Consider the following 22,380-nt stretch of genomic DNA (forward strand, 5'->3'; position numbering starts at 1 on the left):
TGTTCACAATTTACATAGATGATTTGGAGTTGGGGACCAAGGGCAATGTGTCCAAGTTTGCAGAATACACTAAGATGAGTGGTAAAGCGAAAAGTGCAGAGGATACTGGAAGTCTGCAGAGGGATTTGGATAGGTTAAGTGAATGGGCTAGGGTCTGGCAGATGGAATACAATGTTGACAAATGTGAGGTTATCCATTTTGGTAGGAATAACAGCAAAAGGGATTATTATTTAAATGATAAAATATTAAAGCATGCCGCTGTTCAGAGAGACTTGGGTGTGCTAGTGCATGAGTCACAGAAGTTGGTTTGCAGATGTAACAGGTGATTAAGAAGGTGATGAAGTTTTGTCCTTCATTGCTAGAGGGATGGAGTTTAAGACTAGGGAGGTTATGCTGCAATTGTATAAGGTGTCATTAAGGCCACACCTGGGGTTTTGGTCTCCTTACCTAAGAAAGGACGTAGTGGTGCTGGATGGTGTGCAGAGGAGATTCACTAGGTTAATCCAAGAGTTGAGGTGGTTGGCTTACAAGGAGAGGTTGAGTAGACTGGGACTGTACTCGTTGAAATTTAGAAAGATGCGGGGGGATCTTATAGAAACATATAAAATGATGAAGGGAATAGATAGGATAGATGCGGGCAGGTGATAGCAGAACTAGGGGGCATAGCCTCAAAATAAGGGGAAGTAGATTTAATACTGAGGTTAGGAGAAACTTCTTCACCCAAAGAGTAGTGAATCTATGGAATTCCCTGTCCAGTGAAGCAGTTGAGGCTCCTTCATTAAATGTTTTCAAGATAAAGATAGATAGTTTTTGAAGAATAAAGGGATTAAGGGTTATGGTGTTCAGGTGGAAAAGTGGAGCTGAGTCCACAAAAGATCAGCCATGATCTCATTGAATGGTGGAGCAGGCTCGAGGGGCCAGATGGCCTACTCCTGCTCCTAGTTCTTATGTTCTTATTATTACATCCTGGCTTTCTGCCTGTCTTTGCTGTTAATTCAATAAGATAAAATGTTGAAAATAGGGAGGTTTTTGTTGCTGTTTTCAAGTTGACAGCTGGGTCAGTTCAGATGAAAACTAAACTGTGACCAATGCACTCATTGCTGTTGGAATTCTCTGCAATGCTGACGTGCATGGCTGATCCCCCCTGCACACTGCGCAGTAAATTGCAGGCTGTAATGAACAAAAGGTTAGCTGTGGGCGTACTGAGCTATCGAAGGTGAAGTTATTGGCTGCAAATGATTCATTCAAAGTAAACTGAAAATTGACAGCAAAACAGCAATATTCCAGCTTTAGAGTCAATAGCAGAATGGAATCACAATAAAAGGAGATACTTTACAAATCATATTTTTACAAAATTATTATAATGAAAATCTTCATGATGAAGGCTGCTGTACTCAAGGAATAAGCTGTTTGAATACATTTAAATACTCTGAAAGCTGGAATATTTATCTGTTGTGCTTGGCATTGATCCATCAGGTTGTCAGGGTCACAGTATAAATAACTCCAACGGAGCTGCGCAACGCCCACAATGCAAAACGTGGCCTTTTCATTGGCTGCAAACCCAACTCCTCAATCTGGTCATTACTTGCTCTCATTTTGCACATGATGATTGTTGATATTTTTTCTGCTTTTCCCATTGACACATCTCTTTGATTCACTTTCTATTTCTTTACTTGTCCCCATTATGGTCTTCCTTTGCTTTGCACAATCATCCCTTTTGTCATTTAATCTTTCTTGATTTCCACCCTCTCACAAACATTGCTTTTTCTTCTTATTCTTCCTTTCGCTGTTTCACACTCGTCACATCTCTAAACTTTTTCCAGATGTGACAAAAACCATTGATCAGAAACAATGAATGAAAGAGAAAGGCCGAAATTCTCTGCTTGGGAGACAAAGTTTTCCCGGTGGAGGTGAATGGCCTCTGATTGGGTCTCATGCTGGGAGCGGCGCCCAGGGTGATACATTCTTCATTCCCATTGCTGCGATTTCATTGCAAATCCCACCTTTGGGTTGCCATTTTGAACAGATTGGCCAATAGCGAAGCCCAGTGAATGGGCCCCTCCCCCATCGCAAAGCAATTCCATCCCCCCCCACCATGGGATTTCCCCCCCCCCACCGCACTGCAAGGGTGAGCCAATCCCCCACCAGAGACCCCTGCATGAGAACCCCCCCCCCCCCCCCCCCCCCACCCTCTACAACAGTGACCCAAGGGGAGAGCATGCTGACACCACACAGACAGTGACCCAAGCTGGGAATCAAACCCGGGTCCCTGACACTGTGACGCAACAGTGCTAACCACTGTACTACAGTGCAGCTTTTCCCCTCTCTGGCAGGCACCTATTACATAGGAACATAGGAATTAGGAGCAGAAGACGCCTGCCTGGCCCCAGCCTGGAAGTCCCCAGTACAGAAACCCCTGACTGGAAGCTGGAGAGCAGTCCACACAGACAGTAAAGAATCACTGTTTCTAAACTCACCTGTGCAATACACCTGCCAGCTGAGGCAGAGAAAGCACTACCTGTGAATTCCTAAAAAGGGAAAACCACATCAGCTGGGTTCAAATGCACTCAGATCTCTGATCTACAAGGCTTTCATTCACATCAATGTGAAATTGATTTTTACTAGGCTGTGATTGACAACCCACACACACAGCCAGCTGTCTCCATTCTTTATCTCATTGCCTTTCGTGCTTGAATGGATTTCAAGTGCCTGCTGTGAAACTAACCGCAATGGTTATAAATAAACATCTAGTTATGATTAACATCTCTCGGACCACATTAGGGGGGGCCGCGATTCTCCGGTCCCCGCCAATCGCACACGCGCGGTCAATGCTGCGCCGGTCGGTGGTCATTGAAAGAGGTCCCCGCGGTGATGCTCCACCGACAACTGGCCAAGTTCCCGCCGGCGTGGTTCACTCATCATTCCACCTGGTGGGAGCTCAGAGTGGCAGCTGCGGATTCAGTCTGCGGCCGCCCTGGGGTGACGGGGGATCTGTCACCGGGGGGGGGGGGGGTCTCCAGGACAGCCAGCCTCACGGTTGGGGGCCACCGATCGGTGGGCGGGGCGATCTCAGGGGTGGGGGGCACCTATATTGTCGGGGCCAGCCCGCGGTGTGGCATGCCCGGACCTCTGGCCAGAAGTGCAGGGCCCCTTATCGGCAGCCGGAGCTGCAAGGAGCACTCCGGGCCCTAATAGCCCCCCTCAGGTAGGAGAATCACTCTGGACTTTCTCCAGGGCCATTTTCCCGAGGGCGTGGGGACATAGCACCATTATCAGAGAATTCAGCTCCATTTCTGTATAATGGGGGTATTCAGGCAGGGGTCCCTCTCATGGGGATGTTTCTGGTGGGGTCTTGCTATTGGGTGGTGTTTGATGGGGGGGGGGGAGACAGTGGGCAGGATATGTATTGTGGGGGAGAGGAGGACCCTCTGATGAACTTTGGGGCAAACTCCCCGAGAGACTTTCCTCCTTGACCCATCGTGAGGTCCACGTCGCCAAGACAATGCTGGGAAATACCGACACCAATTCTCACCCAGGTGAATCTCGGCCCAGAGAGGTTAATTTCACCCATTTGCATCCTTCCATTGGCACAGGACACGAACCCCAACACCGCCAGCAAGGGACTGAAGCACCGGAGCGGGATCGGCGCTCCTTTTTAGGCCGATATCGGAAACTCTGCTCCTGGTGGGGTCAATGGCAAACCCAGGCCCAGGTGTTTCTGGGAGCAGGTTGAGGGATTTTAATTGGTGAAATTGGCATCGTGTTGGAAGGCCAGAGTTTTAACGGAGAGCTTTAGACTGCACATGTAAACTACTCAGGGCAGGTAGCTTGTCAATTGTCACATACTAATCACTCAATTAGAGTGACAATGGCACAGTCATTCTCACTCCAATGGCACAGTCATTCTCACTCCAATGGCACAGTCATTCTCACTCCAATGGCACAGTCATTCTCACTCCAATGGCACAGTCATTCTCACTCCAATGGCACAGTCATTCTCAGTCCAATGGCACAGTCATTCTCACTCCAATGGCACAGTCATTCTCACTCCAATGGCACAGTCATTCTCACTCCAATGGCACAGTCATTCTCAGTCCAATGGCACAGTCATTCTCACTCCAATGGCACAGTCATTCTCAGTCCAATGGCACAGTCATTCTCAGTCCAATGGCACAGTCATTCTCACTCCAATGGCACAGTCATTCTCAGTCCAATGGCACAGTCATTCTCACTCCAATGGCACAGTCATTCTCACTCCAATGGCACAGTCATTCTCAGTCCAATGGCACAGTCATTCTCACTCCAATGGCACAGTCATTCTCAGTCCAATGGCACAATCATTCTCAGTCCAATGGCACAGTCATTCTCAGTCCAATGGCACAGTCATTCTCAGTCCAATGGCACAGTCATTCTCAGTCCAATGGCACAGTCATTCTCACTCCAATGGCACAGTCACTCTCACTCCAATGGCACAGTCATTCTCAGTCCAATGGCACAGTCACTCTCACTCCAATGGCACAGTCATTCTCAGTCCAATGGCACAGTCATTCTCACTCCAATGGCACAGTCATTCTCAGTCCAATGGCACAGTCATTCTCAGTCCAATGGCACAGTCATTCTCAGTCCAATGGCACAGTCACTCTCACTCCAATGGCACAGTCATTCTCAGTCCAATGGCACAGTCATTCTCAGTCCAATGGCACAGCCATTCTCAGTCCAATGGCACAGTCATTCTCACTCCAATGTCACAGTCATTCTCAGTCCAATGGCACAGTCATTCTCAGTCCAATGGCACAATCATTCTCAGTCCAATGGCACAGTCATTCTCAGTCCAATGGCACAGTCATTCTCAGTCCAATGGCACAGTCATTCTCAGTCCAATGGCACAGTCATTCTCACTCCAATGGCACAGTCATTCTCAGTCCAATGCTGGCTCCATGGGTTTCCAAAAGTTTGCCATTGAAAGCAAGGTGAGCACACAGCGACAATTAAAGGTTAGGGTTCAGATTGGCAGTTAAGTGGAATGAATCAATTTGAGGGAAATATGGCAATAAAAATACTTACAACTTACATTTACTTTCTTACTTGCTAGTCAGGAAGGATTTACTCTGTACTTTTACAAACAAGTTACAGTAACGTTATGGTGGGGCAGGCAATAAACAAAGAAATAACTGATGCATGTAGAAATGGTACAACAGTTATCATGGGGGATTTTAATCTACATGTCGATTGGTTTAACCAGGTCGGTCAAGGCAACCTTGAGGAGGAGTTTATAGAATGTATCCGCGATAGTTTCCTAGAACAGTATGTAATGGAACCTACAGGGGAACAAGCGGTCCTAGATCTTGTCCTGTGTAATGAGACAGGATTGATTCATAATCTCATTGTTAGGAATCCTCTCGGAAGGAGCGATCACAATATGGTGGAATTTAAAATACAGATGGAGGGTGAGAAAGTAAAATCAAATACTAGTGTTTTGTGTTTAAACAAAGGAGAGTACAAGGGGATGAGAGAAGAACTAGCTAAGGTAGACTGGGAGCTAAGACTTTATGGTGGAACAGTTGAGGAACAGTGGAGAACCTTCCAAGCGATTTTTCACAGTGCTCAGCAAAGGTTTATACCAACAAAAAGGAAGGACGGTAGAAAGAGGGAAAATCGACCATGGATATCTAAGGAAATAAGGGAGAGTATCAAATTGAAGGAAAAAGCATATAAAGTGGCAAAGATTGCTGGGAGATTAGAGGACTGGGAAATCTTTAGGGGGCAACAGAAAGCTACTAAAAAAGCTATAAAGAAGAGTAAGGTAGAGTATGAGAGTAAACTTGCTCAGAATATAAAAACAGACAGTAAAAGTTTTTACAATATATAAAACAAAAAAGAGTGGCTAAGGTAAATATTGGTCCTTTAGAGGATGAGAAGGGAGTTTTAATAATGGGAAATGAAGAAATGGCTGAGGAACTGAACAGGTTTTTTGGGTCGGTCTTCACAGTGGAAGACACAAATAACATGCCAGCGACTGATAGAAATGAGGCTATGACAGGTGAGGACATTGAGAGGATTGTTATCACTAAGGAGGTAGTGATGGGCAAGCTAATGGGGCTAAAGGTAGACAAGTCTCCTGGCCCTGATGGAATGCATCCCAGAGTGCTAAAAGAGATGGCTAGGGAAATTGCAGATGCACTAGTGATAATTTACCGAAATTCACTAGACTCTGGGGCGGTCCCGGTGGATTGGAAATTAGCAAACGTGACACCACTGTTTAAAAAAGGAGGTAGGCAGAAAGCAGGAAATTATAGGCCAGTGAGCTTAACTTCGGTAGTAGGGAAGATGCTGGAATCTATCATCAAGGAAGAAATTGCGAGGCATCTGGATAGCAATTGTCCCATTGGGCAGACGCAGCATGGGTTCGTAAAGGGCAGGTCATGCCTAACTAATTTAGTGGACTTTTTTGAGGACATTACCAGTGCAGTAGACAACAGGGAGCCGATGGATGTGGTATATCTGGATTTCCAGAAAGCCTTTGACAAGGTGCCACACAAAAGGTTGCTGCATAAGATAAAGATGCATGGCATTAAGGGTAAAGTAGTATCATGGATAGAGGATTGGTTAATTAATAGAAAGCAAAGAGTTGGGATTAATGGGTGTTTCTCTGGTTGGCAATCAGTAGCTAGTGGTGTCCCTCAGGGATCCGTGTTGGGCCCACAATTGTTCACAATTTACATAGATGATTTGGAGTTGGGGACCAAGGGCAATGTGTCCAAGTTCGCAGATGACACTAAGATGAGTGGTAAAGCGAAAAGTGCAGAGGATACTGGAAGTCTGCAGAGGGATTTGGATAGGTTAAGTGAATGGGCTAGGGTCTGGCAGATGGAATACAATGTTGACAAATGTGAGGTTATCCATTTTGGTAGGAATAACAGCAAACGGGATTATTATTTAAATGATAAAATATTAAAATATATTGCTGTGCAGAGAGACCTGGGTGAGCTAGTGCATGAGTTGCAAAAAGCTGGTTTACAGGTGCAACAGGAGATTAAGAAGGTAAATGGAATTTTGTCCTTCATTGCTAGAGGGATGGAGTTTAAGACTAGGGAGGTTATGTTGCAATTGTATAAGGTGTTAGTGAGGCCACACCTGGAGTATTGTGTTCAGTTTTGGTCTCCTTACTTGAGAAAGGACGTACTGGCGCTGGAGGGTGTGCAGAGGAGATTCACTAGGTTAATCCCAGAGCTGAAGGGGTTGGATTATGAGGAGAGGTTGAGTAGACTGGGACTGTACTCATTGGAATTTAGAAGGATGAAGGGGGATCTTATAGAAACATTTAAAATTATGAAGGGAATAGATAGGATAGATGCGGGCAGGTTGTTTCCACTGGCGGGTGACAGCAGAACTAGGCGACATAGCCTCAAAATACGGGGAAGTAGATTTAGGACTGAGTTTAGGAGGAACTTCTTCACCCAAAGGGTTGTGAATCTATGGAATTCCTTGCCCAGTGAAGCAGTTGAGGCTCCTTCATTACATGTTTTTAAGGTAAAGATAGATAGTTTTTTGAAGAATAAAGGGATTAAGGGTTATGGTGTTCGGGCCGGAAAGTGGAGCTGAGTCCACATAAAATCAGCCATGATCTAATTGAATGGCGGAGCAGGCTCGAGGGGCCAGATGGCCTACTCCTGCTCCTAGTTCTTATGTTCTTATGTTCTAAGTTGAAGGTTTGTTCTGAATCAATATCTGCTGCGTTTGAATGAAGCTTCGATGAGAACACAGATAACAAGGAATAGCACCCACAGCCTCCGCTGCTCAGAAAATTTAGCTGCACAATAGAAGAATATTCAGGAAAAAAACAGCAGTTTTCAGGCTGTGCTATCTTCAAACAAGGTTTCCAGACAGATGTTGAATTTCCTTGAAATGTCTGAATATCAGTGAGTACGGAATTCAGGATGTCATGTTGGGTGGTCCCAGACATGTTAATCGTACGTTAATTATATTGTTAGGTTACACACACAATGAGCATTATTTTATTAAGTGTTTTGATCACATATAAATAGGGGACAGCTGGAACATTGGGTAGGCGAGGAGAGCTAGGAGATTTCACAAAGTCAATAAACTCTATCAAAAAAGAAACCTCTGTCTTGGTATCTCCTTCACCAGCTGACTGAGATCCTATTAACATTGGCAGCAAAGGATAGTTAACCTCAATTTAAATAATAATATAATAATAATTGCTTATTGTTATAAGTAGACTTCAATGAAGTTACTGTTAAAAGCCCCTAGTCGCCACATTCCGCTGCCTGTTTGGGGAGGCTGGTATGGGAATTCTGCGCTGCTGGCCTTGTTCTGCATTACAGGCCCATTGTGCTAAACCAGCCCCTAAAGATTGGAAACAAATTACATTTCAACAAAATGGCTGTAATTGGAGTTATTTTGGAGAAGATTGGCTAAAGAATCCGGGTTTGATTTTTCACTGTTGTTCTGTGAAGCTGAATCTCATAACCAATGGAAGAGTGGAATGGATATATTGACATGGATCTATCCTTACCGAAAAAGGCAGGTCTGATTTGGCACCTTTATTTCCCAGCAGAAGGAGGGTCAGGTGTAACGGATTTTCAGAACTAAAGATTGATCAACTGGACATTGAGAAAGGTTTGGATAAGCTCTTAAAATTTGTGGACAAAATTTATTAAAATGATGATCTGTTGAATGCATATGAGGCATGGTCAGAATTTGATCTATCTGAAAAGGTTGGACAATTAAGGACTAAAGACCCCAAAACAGTGGAGACCCCAAGCGAGGACCCAAACCTGCCGAACTGTAGACCCCTTCTCTCGAAACCCTGGGGCCCGACCAGATCACAAACATGGCCCCCTGGTGACCCCAAAATCACAACCAGCGCCCGGGAGCCTGCAAAACGCGACCCCAAAAATGCAACCAGCACCCGTGACCCCACCAGACACAACTTACCTTCGACAAGGTCAGACTTCTCCCATCAGATCCCGGGACCATCCAGCCGCAGCCACCTACCACGGAAGAGAGGGAAACGAGGCGGTCTGCAGGTGAGACTGAAGCACCGGAGCTTCAGGACCCCTCTCCCCAGCATACTCCTGGCAAACGTCCAAGTGATCGAAAACAGGCTGGATAAACTTAACGGCAGATGTACCTCTCAGATGGAAGTAAGAGACTGCTGTGTGCTCTGTTGCATAGAGACATGGCTCACCCCCGCCTCACCGGACTGTGCCAAACAACCTGAAGTCTTCTTAATTAATCGGGCGGACCGCACTGCGTCATGAGGCAAAGCAAAGGGTGGAGGGGTTTGCCTCCTCATCAACTCCTCCTGGTGCTCGAACGTGGTGACCCTGGCAAACTGCTGCTCCCCGGGCCTGGAATACTTGACTGTGAAGTGACGCCCATACTACCTTCCACATGAGTTCACTTCAGCCATTATCACAGTGGCCTACATCCCATCCCAAGCAGAAGTGAAGAAGGCACTTGATGAATTGTACTCCCCTACAAATAACAATGAAACAGAACACCCAGAGGCCTTGTTCATCGTGGTTGAGGACTTCAACCAGGTTAACCTCAAGAGTGTACAGCCAAAATTCCACCAACATATCTCCTGTTCCACCAGGGGTGACAACACCGTCGTCCATTGCTACACAAACATTAAGAGTGTCCACTGATCTATCCTCCGACCGCACTTCAGTAAATTGGACCGCAAGATGGTGCTCCTTCTCCGGACATATAAGCAGAAATCTAAGCAGGAGAATCCGGTTAAGAAGGTCATGCAGTGCTGGACCAAGGCAACAGAAGAGCTCCTACATGACTGCTTGGAGTCAGTGGACCGGCCTATATTCAAGAACTCAACAGCCAACCTAAACAAGTATGCCACTACCGTCACAAACTTCATCAGCAAGTGTGTAGAAGACTGTGTTCCAATGTATGTTCCCCAACCGGAAACCATGATTTAATCAGGAGACTCACTCACTACTGAAGGACATGTCTGAGGCGTAAGGGCGACTCTGACTTGTACAAGAAATCCAGTTATGACCTCTGCAAAGCCAAAACACTATACCAGATGAACGACGCAGACTCTCGTTGATTGTGGCAAAGCTTAAAAAACATAACGGGCTACAAAGTGAAGCTAAATAGAATCATCAGCAGTAGCGCACCCCCTCCCCGATGAACTCAGTGCATTCTATGCTCATTTCGAGCAGGAAACCAACAAACTGTTGTCAACTGCCCCAGCAACCTCGACATACCCATACCCACCATCACAGCTTCTGAAGTCAGATTGGCCTTCATGAAAGTGAACCCACGGAAAGCAACGGGTCTTGATGGAGTCCCTGGTCGTGCACTCAGATCCTGCACGAACCAGCTGGCAGATGTATTCGCGGACATCTTCAATCTCTTCCCTACTCCATTCCGAGGTTCCCATCTGATTCAAGAAGACCACCATCATACCGGTGCCAAAGAAGAACCAGGTGAACCTGCCTCAATGACTACCGTCCAGTGGCCTTGACATGAATGAATTAAATGAAAATGAAATGAAATGAAAATCGCTTATTGTCACGAGTAGGCTTCAATGAAGTTACTGTAAAAAGCCCCTAGTCGCCACATTCCGGCGCCTGTCCGGGGTGGCTGGTACGGGAATCTATCATTATGAAGTGCTTCAAGAGATTGGTTATGAGGCACATCAACTCCATGCTCCCAGAATGCCTAGATCCATTGCAATTCGCAAGTGTGTAGAAGACTGTGTTCCAATGTATGTTCCCCAACCGGAAACCATGATTTAATCAGGATGAGGCAGCAGTGATAACCGCTGTGTTATCCTCCCGACTTCAACACAATATCAACATTCTGATCACTGAATATTCCAACATGAAGATGCTGAAGCGCCAGTCATCGTTTGTGAAGTTCAATCGAGGCATTCAAGGGAGCATGAGATGATTACTTGAATAGAAACAATGTACAAGGGTATGGGGTGAGCAGGAACAATGGGCCAAATGGCCTCCTTGGGCTCTGTAATGATTCTGTGATTCTGAGGTTGGAGCTATGGGTACACATTATGCATCCATGACTTGTAGCTCACTGTTTTCTCAGCTCTGAGAAGAATGTATGCACTCAGTGTTCAGTGAGGTCATTGGTTCACCTCCAATCATTGCCTTGATACAAGATGAGAGTTAAAGAGGCAATGTGAGTGTTAAAGAATGCTGTAGACCAGTTTGAGGGTTGAAAGAGTGAAACTCTCCACTGTAGTTTGAAGAAAGAAAACCAGAAGCTTCCCAAGATGTTAGGAAAATGACAGTGTGCATCTCCAACTATTCCTGATTCCCTTGTTGTAAAACCCACCTGGATCACTAATGCCCTTTTGGGAAGGAAATCCGACGTCCTTCCCTGTTGGACATTCCTCCACAGAATTCTGGCCTTCACCATCACTATTCCATTCCCCATCCTCACTGTTGGAAAAGACATCTCAGTTGCCCGTGTTTCCTCAGCCAAGACATCACCCCATTATTACATCAGGTAGCACAGCAGATAATAATGATCTGCAAAACTCTCTGGTGAGTTTTCAAGAGCCCCATCTAAGTGGTCCAAACATTTAAACCTTATCTTTAGACGGCCTATCGTCCAGTCAGTGCTGGCCCTTGTTGGGGCACGTGCCGCATTATACATCTCCTCAGCAGCACCTGGAGGACAGCGAGCTGATATCAGCCAGATCCTTTGGAGATATCTCTTGTCCCCAAAGAGCCAGCCTTGCAATTGACGAAACCTTCAAAACCTTGTGGTACCTGGGAGTGGTTCAGGCTCGAGGCATCATGGCAACTGAGAACGAACTTGCAAGATTTGCCTTATGTGATCACACATTAGCTGCAAGTTCAAAGAGTGAGAACTTTTCTTATTGGTGAATGCGGCCAGCTGTTGCCAGGGAGCTCTCAAGGTTACCTGTGGGCAGTCAATTGGCCCTTGCCATTTGAAAATCTTGCACTTCTTGTAATACCCAACACTCTGGCTGCCTTGGCATCAGGATCAAAGAAGATTCTGACAAATTGATACACTTTCCTGAAGGGCTCATCTGTCAGCTCTTGTCACTGACTAGGAGATGCCTCACAGGTGGCAGCACAGTAGCACAGTACCGGGTCCCAGGGTCCTAGGTTCAATTCCAGCCTTGGGTCACTGTCTGTGTGGAGTCTGCACGTTCTCCCCATGTCTGCGTGGGTTTCCTCCGGGTGCTCCGGTTTCCTCCCACAGTCCAAAGATGTGCAGGTTAGGTGGATTGGCCATGCTAAATTGCCCTTCATGTCCAAAAGTTTAGGTGGGCTTCCTGGGTTACGGGGATAGGGTGGAGACGTGGACTTAAGTAGGGTGCTCTTTCCAAGGGCCGATGCATACTCAATGGACTGAATGGCCTCCTTCTGCACTGTAAACTCTGTGCTTCACCCAATGTCCATGTCTATGTATTTAATAACCTTTAATAATCTTTATTGTCACAAGTAGGCTTACATTAACACTGCAATGAAGTTACTGTGAAAATCCCCTAGTCGCCACATTCCAGCGCCTGTTGGGGTACACAGAGGGAGAATTCAGAATGTCCAATTCACCCAACAGCACGTCTTTCGGGACTGTGGGAGGAAACCGGAGCACCCGGAGGAAACTCAAGCAGACACGGGGAGGACGTGCAGACTCCGCACAGACAGTGACCCAAGCCGGGAATCGAACCTGGGGCCCTGGAGCTGTGAAGCAACAGTGCTAATCATTGTGCTATGTACATGGCAATGTGGGGGATCCAATCCTGGCAATGTGGGATCCACACCCGGTATTGTGGGGGATCCACTCCTGGCAACGTAGGGGATCAACTGCTGGCAACATTGGGATTCACTCTTGGCAACATGGGCGATCCATTCCCGGCAACGTGGGGGATCCACTGCCAGCAACGGGGGGTTTCCTTTCCCGGCAATGTTGGGGATCTACTCTGGGCAACTTGGATGATCCACTCCTGGCAACGTGGGGGATCCACTCCCGGTAACATGGGGATCAGCTCCCAGCAACATGGGCAATCCACTCCCAGTAACGTTGGGGATCCACTCCCAGCAACATGGGGAATCCACTCCCAGCAAAATGGGGGGTCCACTCCCAGCAAAATGGGGGGTCCACTCCCGGTAACATGGGGATCCACTCCCAGCAACGTGGGGATCCACTCCCAGCAACATGGGGAATCCACTCCCATCAACATGGGGAGTCCACTCCCGGTAACATGGGGATCCACTCCCAGCAACATGGGGAATCCACTCCCAGCAACATGGGGGACCCCACTGCCAGCAACACGGGGTTTCCTTTCTTGGGAATGTTTGGGGTCTACTCCGGGCAACTTGGATGATCCACTCCTGGCAACATGGGGGATCAACTCCCAGTGACATTGGGGGATCCACTCCTGGCAACACGGGGGATCAACTCATGGAAACACAGGGGAATCAACCCCCAATGACATGGGAGGTCCACTCCTGGCAACATGGGGGATCCACTCCCGACAACATGGGGGATCCACTCCCGGCAATGTGGGATCCACACCCGGCAACATGGGGGATCCACTCCCGGCAACATGGGGATCCACTCACAGCAACATGGGGAATCCACTCCCGGTAACATGGGAATCCACTCCCAGCAACATGGGGAATCCACCCCAGCGACATTGGAGATCCACTCCCAGCAACATGGGAAATCAACTTCCAGCAACATAAGGAATCGACTCCTGGTAGCATGGGGATCCACTCCCAGCAACATGAGGAATCCACTCCCAGTGACATGTGGGACCAACTCCTGGCAATCTGTGGGATCCACTCCCAGTAACATGGGGATCCACTCACAGCAACATGTGGATCTACTCACAGCAACATGGGGATCCACTCCCAGCAATGTGGGGAATCCACTCCCGACAACATGGGGATCCACTCTCAGCAACATGGATAATCCACTCCCGGCAACATGGGGATCTACTCCCAGCAACATGGGGAATCCATTCCCGGTAACATGGGGGATTCACTCCCAGCAACATGGGGAATCTACTCCCGGTAACATGGGATACACTCCCATCAACATGGGGAATCCACTCCTGGCAACACAGGGGATCCGCTCCCAGCAACATGGGGGAACCACTCCTGGAAATGTGGGAGATCCACTCCCAACAAAATGGGGAACCCACTCCCAGCAACATGGGGAATCCACTCCCAGCAGTATGGAGAATCCACTCCCAGCAACATGGTGGATCCACTTCCAGCAACATGGGGAATCCACTCACGGCAATATGGAGATCCACTCCCAGCAACATGGGAAATCCATTCCCAGCAACATGGGGAATCCTCTCCCAGCAACATGGGGGATCCACTCCCAGCAACATGGGGGATCCACTCCCAGCAACATGCAAAATTCACTCCCAGCGACATGTGGGACCAACTCCTGGCAATCTGTGGGATCCACTCCCAGTAACATGGGGATCCACTCACAGCAACATGTGGATCTACTCACAGCAACATGGGGATCCACTCCCAACAATGTGGGGAATCCACTCCTGACAACATGGGGATCCACTCTCAGCAACATGGATAATCCACTCCCAGCAACATGGGAAATCCATTCGCAGCAACATGGGGAATCCTCTCCCAGCAACATGGGGGATCCACTCCCAGCAACATGGGGGATCCACTCCCAGCAACATGCGGAATCCACTCCCAGCAACATGGGGATCCAATCCCAGCAACATGGAGAATCCACTCCCGGCAACATGGGGAATCCATTCACAGTGACATGGGTGATCCACTGGGGCTGTTTAGCACAGGGCTAAATTGCTGGCTTTGAAAGATGACAAAGGCAGGCCAGCAGCACGGTTCGATTCCCGTATCAGCCTCCCCGAACAGGCGCCGGAATGTGGTGACTAGGGGCTTTTCACAGTAACTTGATTTGAAGCCTACTTGTGACAATAAGCAATTTTCATTTCATTTTTCATTTCACTCCCGGCAACATGGGGAATCCACTCCCAGCAACATGGGGAATCCATTCCCGGCAACATGGGGAATCCACTCCCGGCAACATGGGAAATCCACTCCCAGCAACATGGGGAATCCACTCCCGGCAACATGGGGAATCCACTCCCGGCAACATGGGGAATCCACTCCTGGCAATGTGGGGGATCCACTCCTGGCAACATGGGGAATCCATACGTGGGGAATCCACTCCCAGCAACATGGGGAATCCACTCCCGGCAACATGGGGAATCCACTCCTGGCAACATGGGGAATCCACTCCTGGCAATGTGGGGGATCCACTCCCAGCAACATGGATCTGTCACCCCGGCAACGTGGATCTCCCCAGATTCTGCCTTCCCCAGATCTCTGACTTATCAAACCAATGATTGCTGCTGGAAATCTTCCCCATTGGGATCTGTTCCTTCAAAGTTAATACTGAATATCGTCCTATCAGAATGTCTTCTTATTCCTGGCCAGCATGTCAAATGAGACTCTCCAAAAGTCGCAATTATTTTGTTGAAATGTTTGTTTCCTCTTCGGTTCCTTTTGTTAATGACTGGCATCGTGGTCTGTCTACACATCCCTCTTTTCCTATTGGTGAATTTCTGATCTGTATTCCGTAATGGGACCATTCCAATCTTCTACTGCTACCCATCCACCTGTTTCCTAATCCTCTGTCTTTCTATTCCCATCAATTATGTGATCATCTAGTAAAGCAACAGACGATAACACGCAGCTGATGTTCCATTCAGTGACAATTCAAGCATTTAAGTCTTTATCTTTAAACCTTTTAGGTGTCAGTGAGCAGTGTGCAGTTTGACCAGAGGACCAGCTTTGCACTGAATTCACTGCTTATTTTCTCCATTGTCAGGGATGTCGGTGAGAAGCCGCAGGAGGTAAAGCATCAGGAATCGGCAGAGCGGGGAAATGGAGGAGGGGTTTTGGGGAGGGAGGACGAGAATCAGCATTGAAACCCAGACCTTCTCTTGAGGACCTCCCAAAGGATATACATTCTGCATTTCAGAGCTTACTGGCAAATAAATTGTAAGTAGCAAGATGTCTAATTCTCCAAACCCAAATCTCTTTAATATATTCTGCAGTTAATGGCTACATACCTTCAACAGGATGATCCTCCATGTTGGTATAAGTTAAAGATGCTGACATCCCCAGGCTGTAGCCTATCATACACGTTGTGACTTGAGATGCACTTAAGGGCAGATTGTGGTTGTTCTGTCGGTTGATAAGCCCTGGCATTTTTGTTGGATTATTTTTCTGTTTGGCTACACACTCACAGACACACGTTTTTCTGTGTATGGAGAGCAATGTTCAAAGCTGCTTGATTGTCTACAACCTGATGGGAACAAAGAAAACCAGTAAAATAAAACATCTGCATCATTTCAACAAGCATTAATGCACTCACAGTCTGCTGGAGAGTCAGCTGAGTGCTTGTCATTTTGGCCGTCATAGCAACTGAATTGAGAATCGAGCGCAGCAAAATCTGCCCTGATGTGAATCACAATATCTGCTCCACTCCAATTTTTTGTCATAATCAACGTCCGTGAATTATACTTAATTTTTATTCAGATAAAACTTTAAAACACTATTGAATACATGATCTTTGTGTCAAAACATTGTTAGATAACTATGAGCTGTAAGTTCTGAAGTCCAGGACATCGTACTAGGAGGGTACAGCAAAGATGGGCTTGGGAATCCCCTCCTGGACATTCCCAGGTCAGGTTTCCACAGCAATTACCTGAGAAATGCAAACTCCTCTGCACTGAGAACCATCCAGGCGGCACAGTGGTTAGCACTGTGGCTTCACAGCGGCAGGGTCCCAGGTTCGATTCCCCACTGGGTCACTGTCTGTGCGGAGTCTGCACGTTCTCCCCGTGTCTGTGTGGGATTCCTCCGGGTGCTCCGGTTTCCTCCCACAAGTCCCGAAAGACGTGCTGTTAGGTGAAATGGACATTCTGAATTCTCCCTCAGTGTACCCCAACAGGCACCGGAAAGTGGCGACTAGGGGCTTTTATTGTAGTATTAATGTAAGCCTACTTGTGACAACAAAGATTATTATTATTAAATGTGATTTAAATCACAACTTTCGGATGGTTCAGACTGTGTGACATAATAGTTTCCCAGAAAATGTTACAAGAGTTAAAACTAATTGTAACTTCTGCATAACTATTGTACAGATCCACACTGACCCCCCACAGGACTCCCCCCCCCCCCCCATACCTTTGAATCACCACCACCACCACCCCCCTACCCCTTCCTGTGGCATAGTTCCCCACAGGACCTCAGCCATCCACAAAGGACTGCAACTCCTAACCTGAACACCCCAACCTATTGCACACCCTCCATCCCCAGAGGGACTCCTCAACCCCACCAGATCCAGCTGGGCTGTTGACCTCCCTTCCACCATTCCCACTCCCCCCCAAGCCCATCCAGAACCCCCCCCCCCCAATCCAAAGCCAAACCCAACCCTACCAGACATCCCAGCCCCCCAAAATCGCACCGATTTATCTATATAGTTACCCTTCTCCCTGTAAACCTACCTGGTTTGCAGCAGTTTGTGCTGTACTGACCAGAATCCGCCCCGCCTGAGTCCAGCGAGATATGATCCGTGGATTTCAAGGCAGTAACTTTGATGGCAATTGAACTCAGTTAGCGTTCCATCTGAAGCTACAGCCTGATGGGAAAGCATCTTACCTCTGATCTGTATTGGCAACATTGGGAAAACTAACAAATGTTTGTTCTACATACTGGCTTCCTCAAAAGTGTTGCTGGAGTTTCTTTCTACATTAATTTTGCAACTTTATGTTGGCGAATAATATTCTATAATAATGTTATTTATATTTATTCAGCCATGGGATTTGTGTGTTGCTGGCTAGGCCAGCATTTACTACCCATCCTTACTTACCCTTGAGAAGGTGGTGGTGAATTTCTGCAGTCCGTGTGGTATAGATACACCCGCAGTGCTGTTAGGGAGGGAGTGTCAGGATTTAGACTTGTTATTAGCTTTGGTTCAGTTTAAAGTATTTCTATATCGGAAATCTGTAGAGTGGGAGGATATTACTCAGGCAAAGATGTTTGGGAGCCAAAGTGGGCGGGTGTGGGGGTGGCACAGAGATAAGGGGGTGGGTGAGAAACATGACAAAAGCAAATACTATCATGTTGAATTGTTTTTGGATATTTGACACTGAGTTTAATATTTATATGTGATACTGTATATTGTTCTAATTTCAATCTCCTGGACCCTCTCCTTTCCTATGAACCCCACAACTTTGTTTTCCATTCTCCACATCACAGTGTGAGAGCAATCACACACCAAGCTCACTGGATTAATAATGCCACATGTTTTTGTTATGAAATGAAGGAAAGCAGTAAAGGGATTCAGAGCAAACCCAAAGGGGAGTAGGAAGAAATGTTATGCATATTCTCTTGCAATTAATTATTTTTAAATGGCAAATTCTATAGCTAATCCTGCATATCTAGTAAATTGAAACATGATTTTTCTTGTACACATACCTGGATACCATAGCTCCCATATGATAATGTTAGGATAAACAGTGGATATGGGTTGTACACCATGTCCACATTTTCTCTTCAAAGTAAAGTAAGCAAAGTGAATGATCAAATGATTCGATAGTAATGGACCATTGAATATTCACAGATACCTTGGGCATGATTCCCCCCCCCCCATGTTGCGCCCAGTGCCGATCCCAGCTTGGCACTGCCAGGGTGCTGGCACATGCCCAGGCATCAGCTTGGCACTGCCAGGGTGCTGGCACCTGCCCAGGCACCGGCATGGCACTGCCAGGGTGCTGGCACATGCCCAGGCACCAGGTTGACATTGCCAGGGTGCTGGCACCTGCCCAGGCATCAGCTTGGCACTGCCAGGGTGCTGGCACCTGCCAGGCACCGGCTTGGCACTGCCAGGGTGCTGGCACCTGCCCAGGCACCGGCATGGCACTGCCAGGGTGCTGGCACCTGCCCAGGCACCGGCTTGGCACTGCAGGGTGCTGGCACCTGCCCAGGCATCAGCTTGGCACTGCCAGGCTGCTGGCACCTGCCCAGGCACCAGCTTGGCACTGCCAGGGTGCTGGGGCCTGACCAGGCACTATCCTGGCACTGCCAGGGTGCTGGCACATGCCCAGGCACCAGGTTGGCATTGCCAGGGTGCTGGGGCCTGACCAGGCACCAGGTTGGCATGCCAGGGTGCTGGCACCTGCCCGGCACTAGCTTGGCACTGCCAGGGTGCTGGCACCTGCCCAGGTACCAGCTTGGCACTGCCAGGGTGCTAGATTGACACTGCGAAGAGTTGGGACCCGAGGAGACACATACCCAAAAGGGGAGAGGGGAGCATGAAAGGTGGGAAGGTGTGATAGGGGGATAGAAAGGGCTTCAAAGGTTGGGGGTGAAAGGGGGGTCCCTCGGTGACCCCATAGCGGGGTCCTCACTTTGGGGGGGTAATGCAGGGGGGGTGGCACTGCTCATTGATGGCGATTTGGTGGGGAACCCTCAAACTCACTTCGAGATTGTGGCACCCTTTAATAATATAATAATCTCTATTATTGGCACAAGTCGGCTTACATTAACACTGCAATTAAGTTACTGTGAAAAGCCCCAAGTCTCCACATTCCAGAGCCTGTTCGGGTACACTGAGGGATAATTCGGAACGTCTAAATTACCTAACAGCGTCTTTCAGGACCTTTGAAAATAGCGGTGAACTCAGAGGAGCCGTTCTGGCCGGGGAGTTCAGCGGCCACTGCTGAAAACATTTCTCAGTGAATCCCAGTCTGGTACTGACCCAAAAAACTGGCGGGAAAACCCCACCAAACCCGGGTCCTTAATCTGTTCTCTGATTCCAATCTAATAAATTATTTGGTGTTTTCTCAAATGGGATTGCTGTGTATGGGTAGAGTAGCAGTGGGTAGAATTCTGTCCATTCCTCAGTGTCTACTCCAACTGAATACATTTCATAGATCAGAAAATTTACAGTTCAGAAGGAGGCCATTGGACCAATCGGGTCTGCACCGGCTCTTGGAAAGAGCACCCTACCCAAGCCCACACCCCACCCTATCCCCGTAAACCAGTAACCACACCTAACCTAAGGGTAATTTAACATGGCCAATCCACCTAACCTGCACATCTTTGGACTGTGGGAGGAAACCGGAGCACCCGGAGGAAACTCACGCAGACACGGGAGGACGTGCAGACTCCACCAGACAGTGACACAAGCCGGAATCAAATCTGGGACCCAGAGCTGCGAAGCCACATTGCTAACCACTGTGCCACTGTGCTGCCCACTAACCCATTTCCCTGGGTTATCGTTCATTTAGAAAGACAACCAATAGGAATTCCGCTGCTGGATTTCAAAACTTATCTAAATTTGCTGATGTCACGAGAGGTTTATATTCTTCAAAGAGATATTGACAGATTCATTCATTTGCTCCAGTCATAACTCAATTGTCTCTGAATCGCAGGGTCAGAGTTCATTTTCCACTCCAGGTCCTGAGCACAAAAATTAAAGTTGACACTCCAAACTATTCAGAAGGGCAGAGTGGATGGTAAGGTGTAGCTCTGTTATTAAGGATGACATCTGGGAAATAGTAAGGGATGACATCGGTGTTATGGAGGATAAGGTTGAATCCATTTGGGTGGAAATCAGGAATAGTAAGGTGAAAAAGTCACTGATAGGAGTAGTCTATAGGCCACCAAATAGTAACATTATGGTGGGGCAGGCAATAAAAAAGAAATAACTGATGCATGTAGAAATGGTACAGCAGTTATCATGGGGGATTTTAATCTACATGTCGATTGGTTTAACCAGGTGGTCAAGATGTGGAGATGCCGGCGTTGGTTTGTTTCAAACACGAGCTTTCGGAGCACAGCTCCTTCCTCAGGTGAATGGCGAGTATGTTCCAGAAACATTTATATAGACAAAGTCAGAGATGCTGGACAATGCTTGGAATGCGAGCATTTGCAGGTGATCAAATCATTACAGATCCAGGGAGAGGGATAATCACAGGTTAAAGAGGTGTGAATTGTCTCAAGCCAGAACAGTTGGTGGGATTTTGCAAACACGGGACACCACTGACAGAGTACCCTTCGTCATCCAGTACTTTCCTCGGCGGAGACTATACATCTTCTTCGCAGCCTTCAACATATCAATGAAGATGAACATCTTGCCAAGGTCATCCCCACACCCCCACTACTGCCTTCAAACAACCGCGCAACCTCAAACAAACCATTGTTTGCAGCAAATTACCGCCTTCAGAACAGCGACCACGGCACCACAAACCCTGCCAGGGCAATCTCTGCAAGACATGCCAGATCATCGACTGGATACCACCATTACACGTGGTAACACCACCCACCAGGTACGCGGCACATACTCGTGCGACTCGACCAATGTAGTCTACCTCTACGCTGCAGGAAAGGATGTCCCGAAGCGTGGTACATTGGCGAGACCATGCAGACACTGCGACAACGAATGAACGGGCATCGTGCGACAATCACCAGGCAGGAATGTTCCCTTCCAGTCGGGGAACACTTCAGCAGTCAAGGGCATTCAGCCTCTGATCTCCGGTAAGCGTTCTCCAAGGCGGTCTTCAGGACACGCGACAACGCAGAATTGCCGAGCAAAACTTATAGCTAAGTTCCGCACGCATGAGTGCGGCCTCAACAGGGATCTTGGATTCATGTCGCATTACATCCACCCCCCGCCATCTGGCCTGGACTTGCAAAATCCTACCAACTGTTCTGGCTTGAGACAATTCACATCTCTTTAACCTGTGATTACCCCTCTCCCTGGATCTGTAATGATTTGTTTACCTGCAAATGCTCGCATTCCAAGCATTGTCCAGCATCTCTGACTTTGTCTATATAAATGTTTCTGGAACATACCTCGCCATTCACCTGAGGAAGGAGCTGCGCTCCGAAAGCTCGTGTTTGAAACAAACCTGTTGGACTTTAACCTGGTGTTGTAAGACTTCTTACCAGGTCGGTCAAGGCAGCCTTGAGGAGGAGTTTATAGAATGTATCCGCGACAGCTTCCTAGAACAGTATGTAATGGAACCTACGAGGGAACAAGCGGTCCTAGATCTGGTCCTGTGTAATGAGACAGGATTGATTCATGATCTCATAGTTAGGGGTCCTATCAGAAGGAGCGATCACAATATGGTGGAATTTAAAATACAGATGGAGGGTGAGGAGGTAAAATCAAATACTCGTGTTTTGTGCTTAAACAAAGGAGATTACAATGGGATGAGAGAAGAACTAGCTAAGGTAGACTGGGAGCAAACACTTTTTGGTGGAACAGTTGAGGAACAGTGGAGAACATTCCAAGCGATTTTTCACAGTGCTC

General features: G+C 47.6%; 1 protein-coding gene across 2 annotated transcripts in view; it reads right to left on the bottom strand.

The window, feature by feature from the left end:
• Positions 1-16,884, bottom strand: part of vwa5b1 (von Willebrand factor A domain containing 5B1) — a 218,079-nt gene extending 201,195 nt beyond the window's left edge. Inside the window, exons 1-2 of one of the 2 annotated variants that reach the window (XM_038773086.1) lie at positions 16,765-16,884; positions 16,127-16,362 (exon numbers count right to left, since the gene is read on the bottom strand). In XM_038773086.1, coding sequence (XP_038629014.1) covers positions 16,127-16,265 — 139 coding nt within the window. In that variant the 5' untranslated portion in view covers positions 16,266-16,362; positions 16,765-16,884. Of the gene's footprint in view, positions 1-16,126; positions 16,471-16,764 lie in introns of those variants that run through there. The other variant, XM_038773085.1, reaches the window with a different exon arrangement.
• Between the last annotated feature and the right edge of the window lie 5,496 nt (positions 16,885-22,380).

Source organism: Scyliorhinus canicula, chromosome 16 (assembly GCF_902713615.1).
Source record: "Scyliorhinus canicula chromosome 16, sScyCan1.1, whole genome shotgun sequence".
Lineage (NCBI taxonomy): Eukaryota > Metazoa > Chordata > Chondrichthyes > Carcharhiniformes > Scyliorhinidae > Scyliorhinus > Scyliorhinus canicula.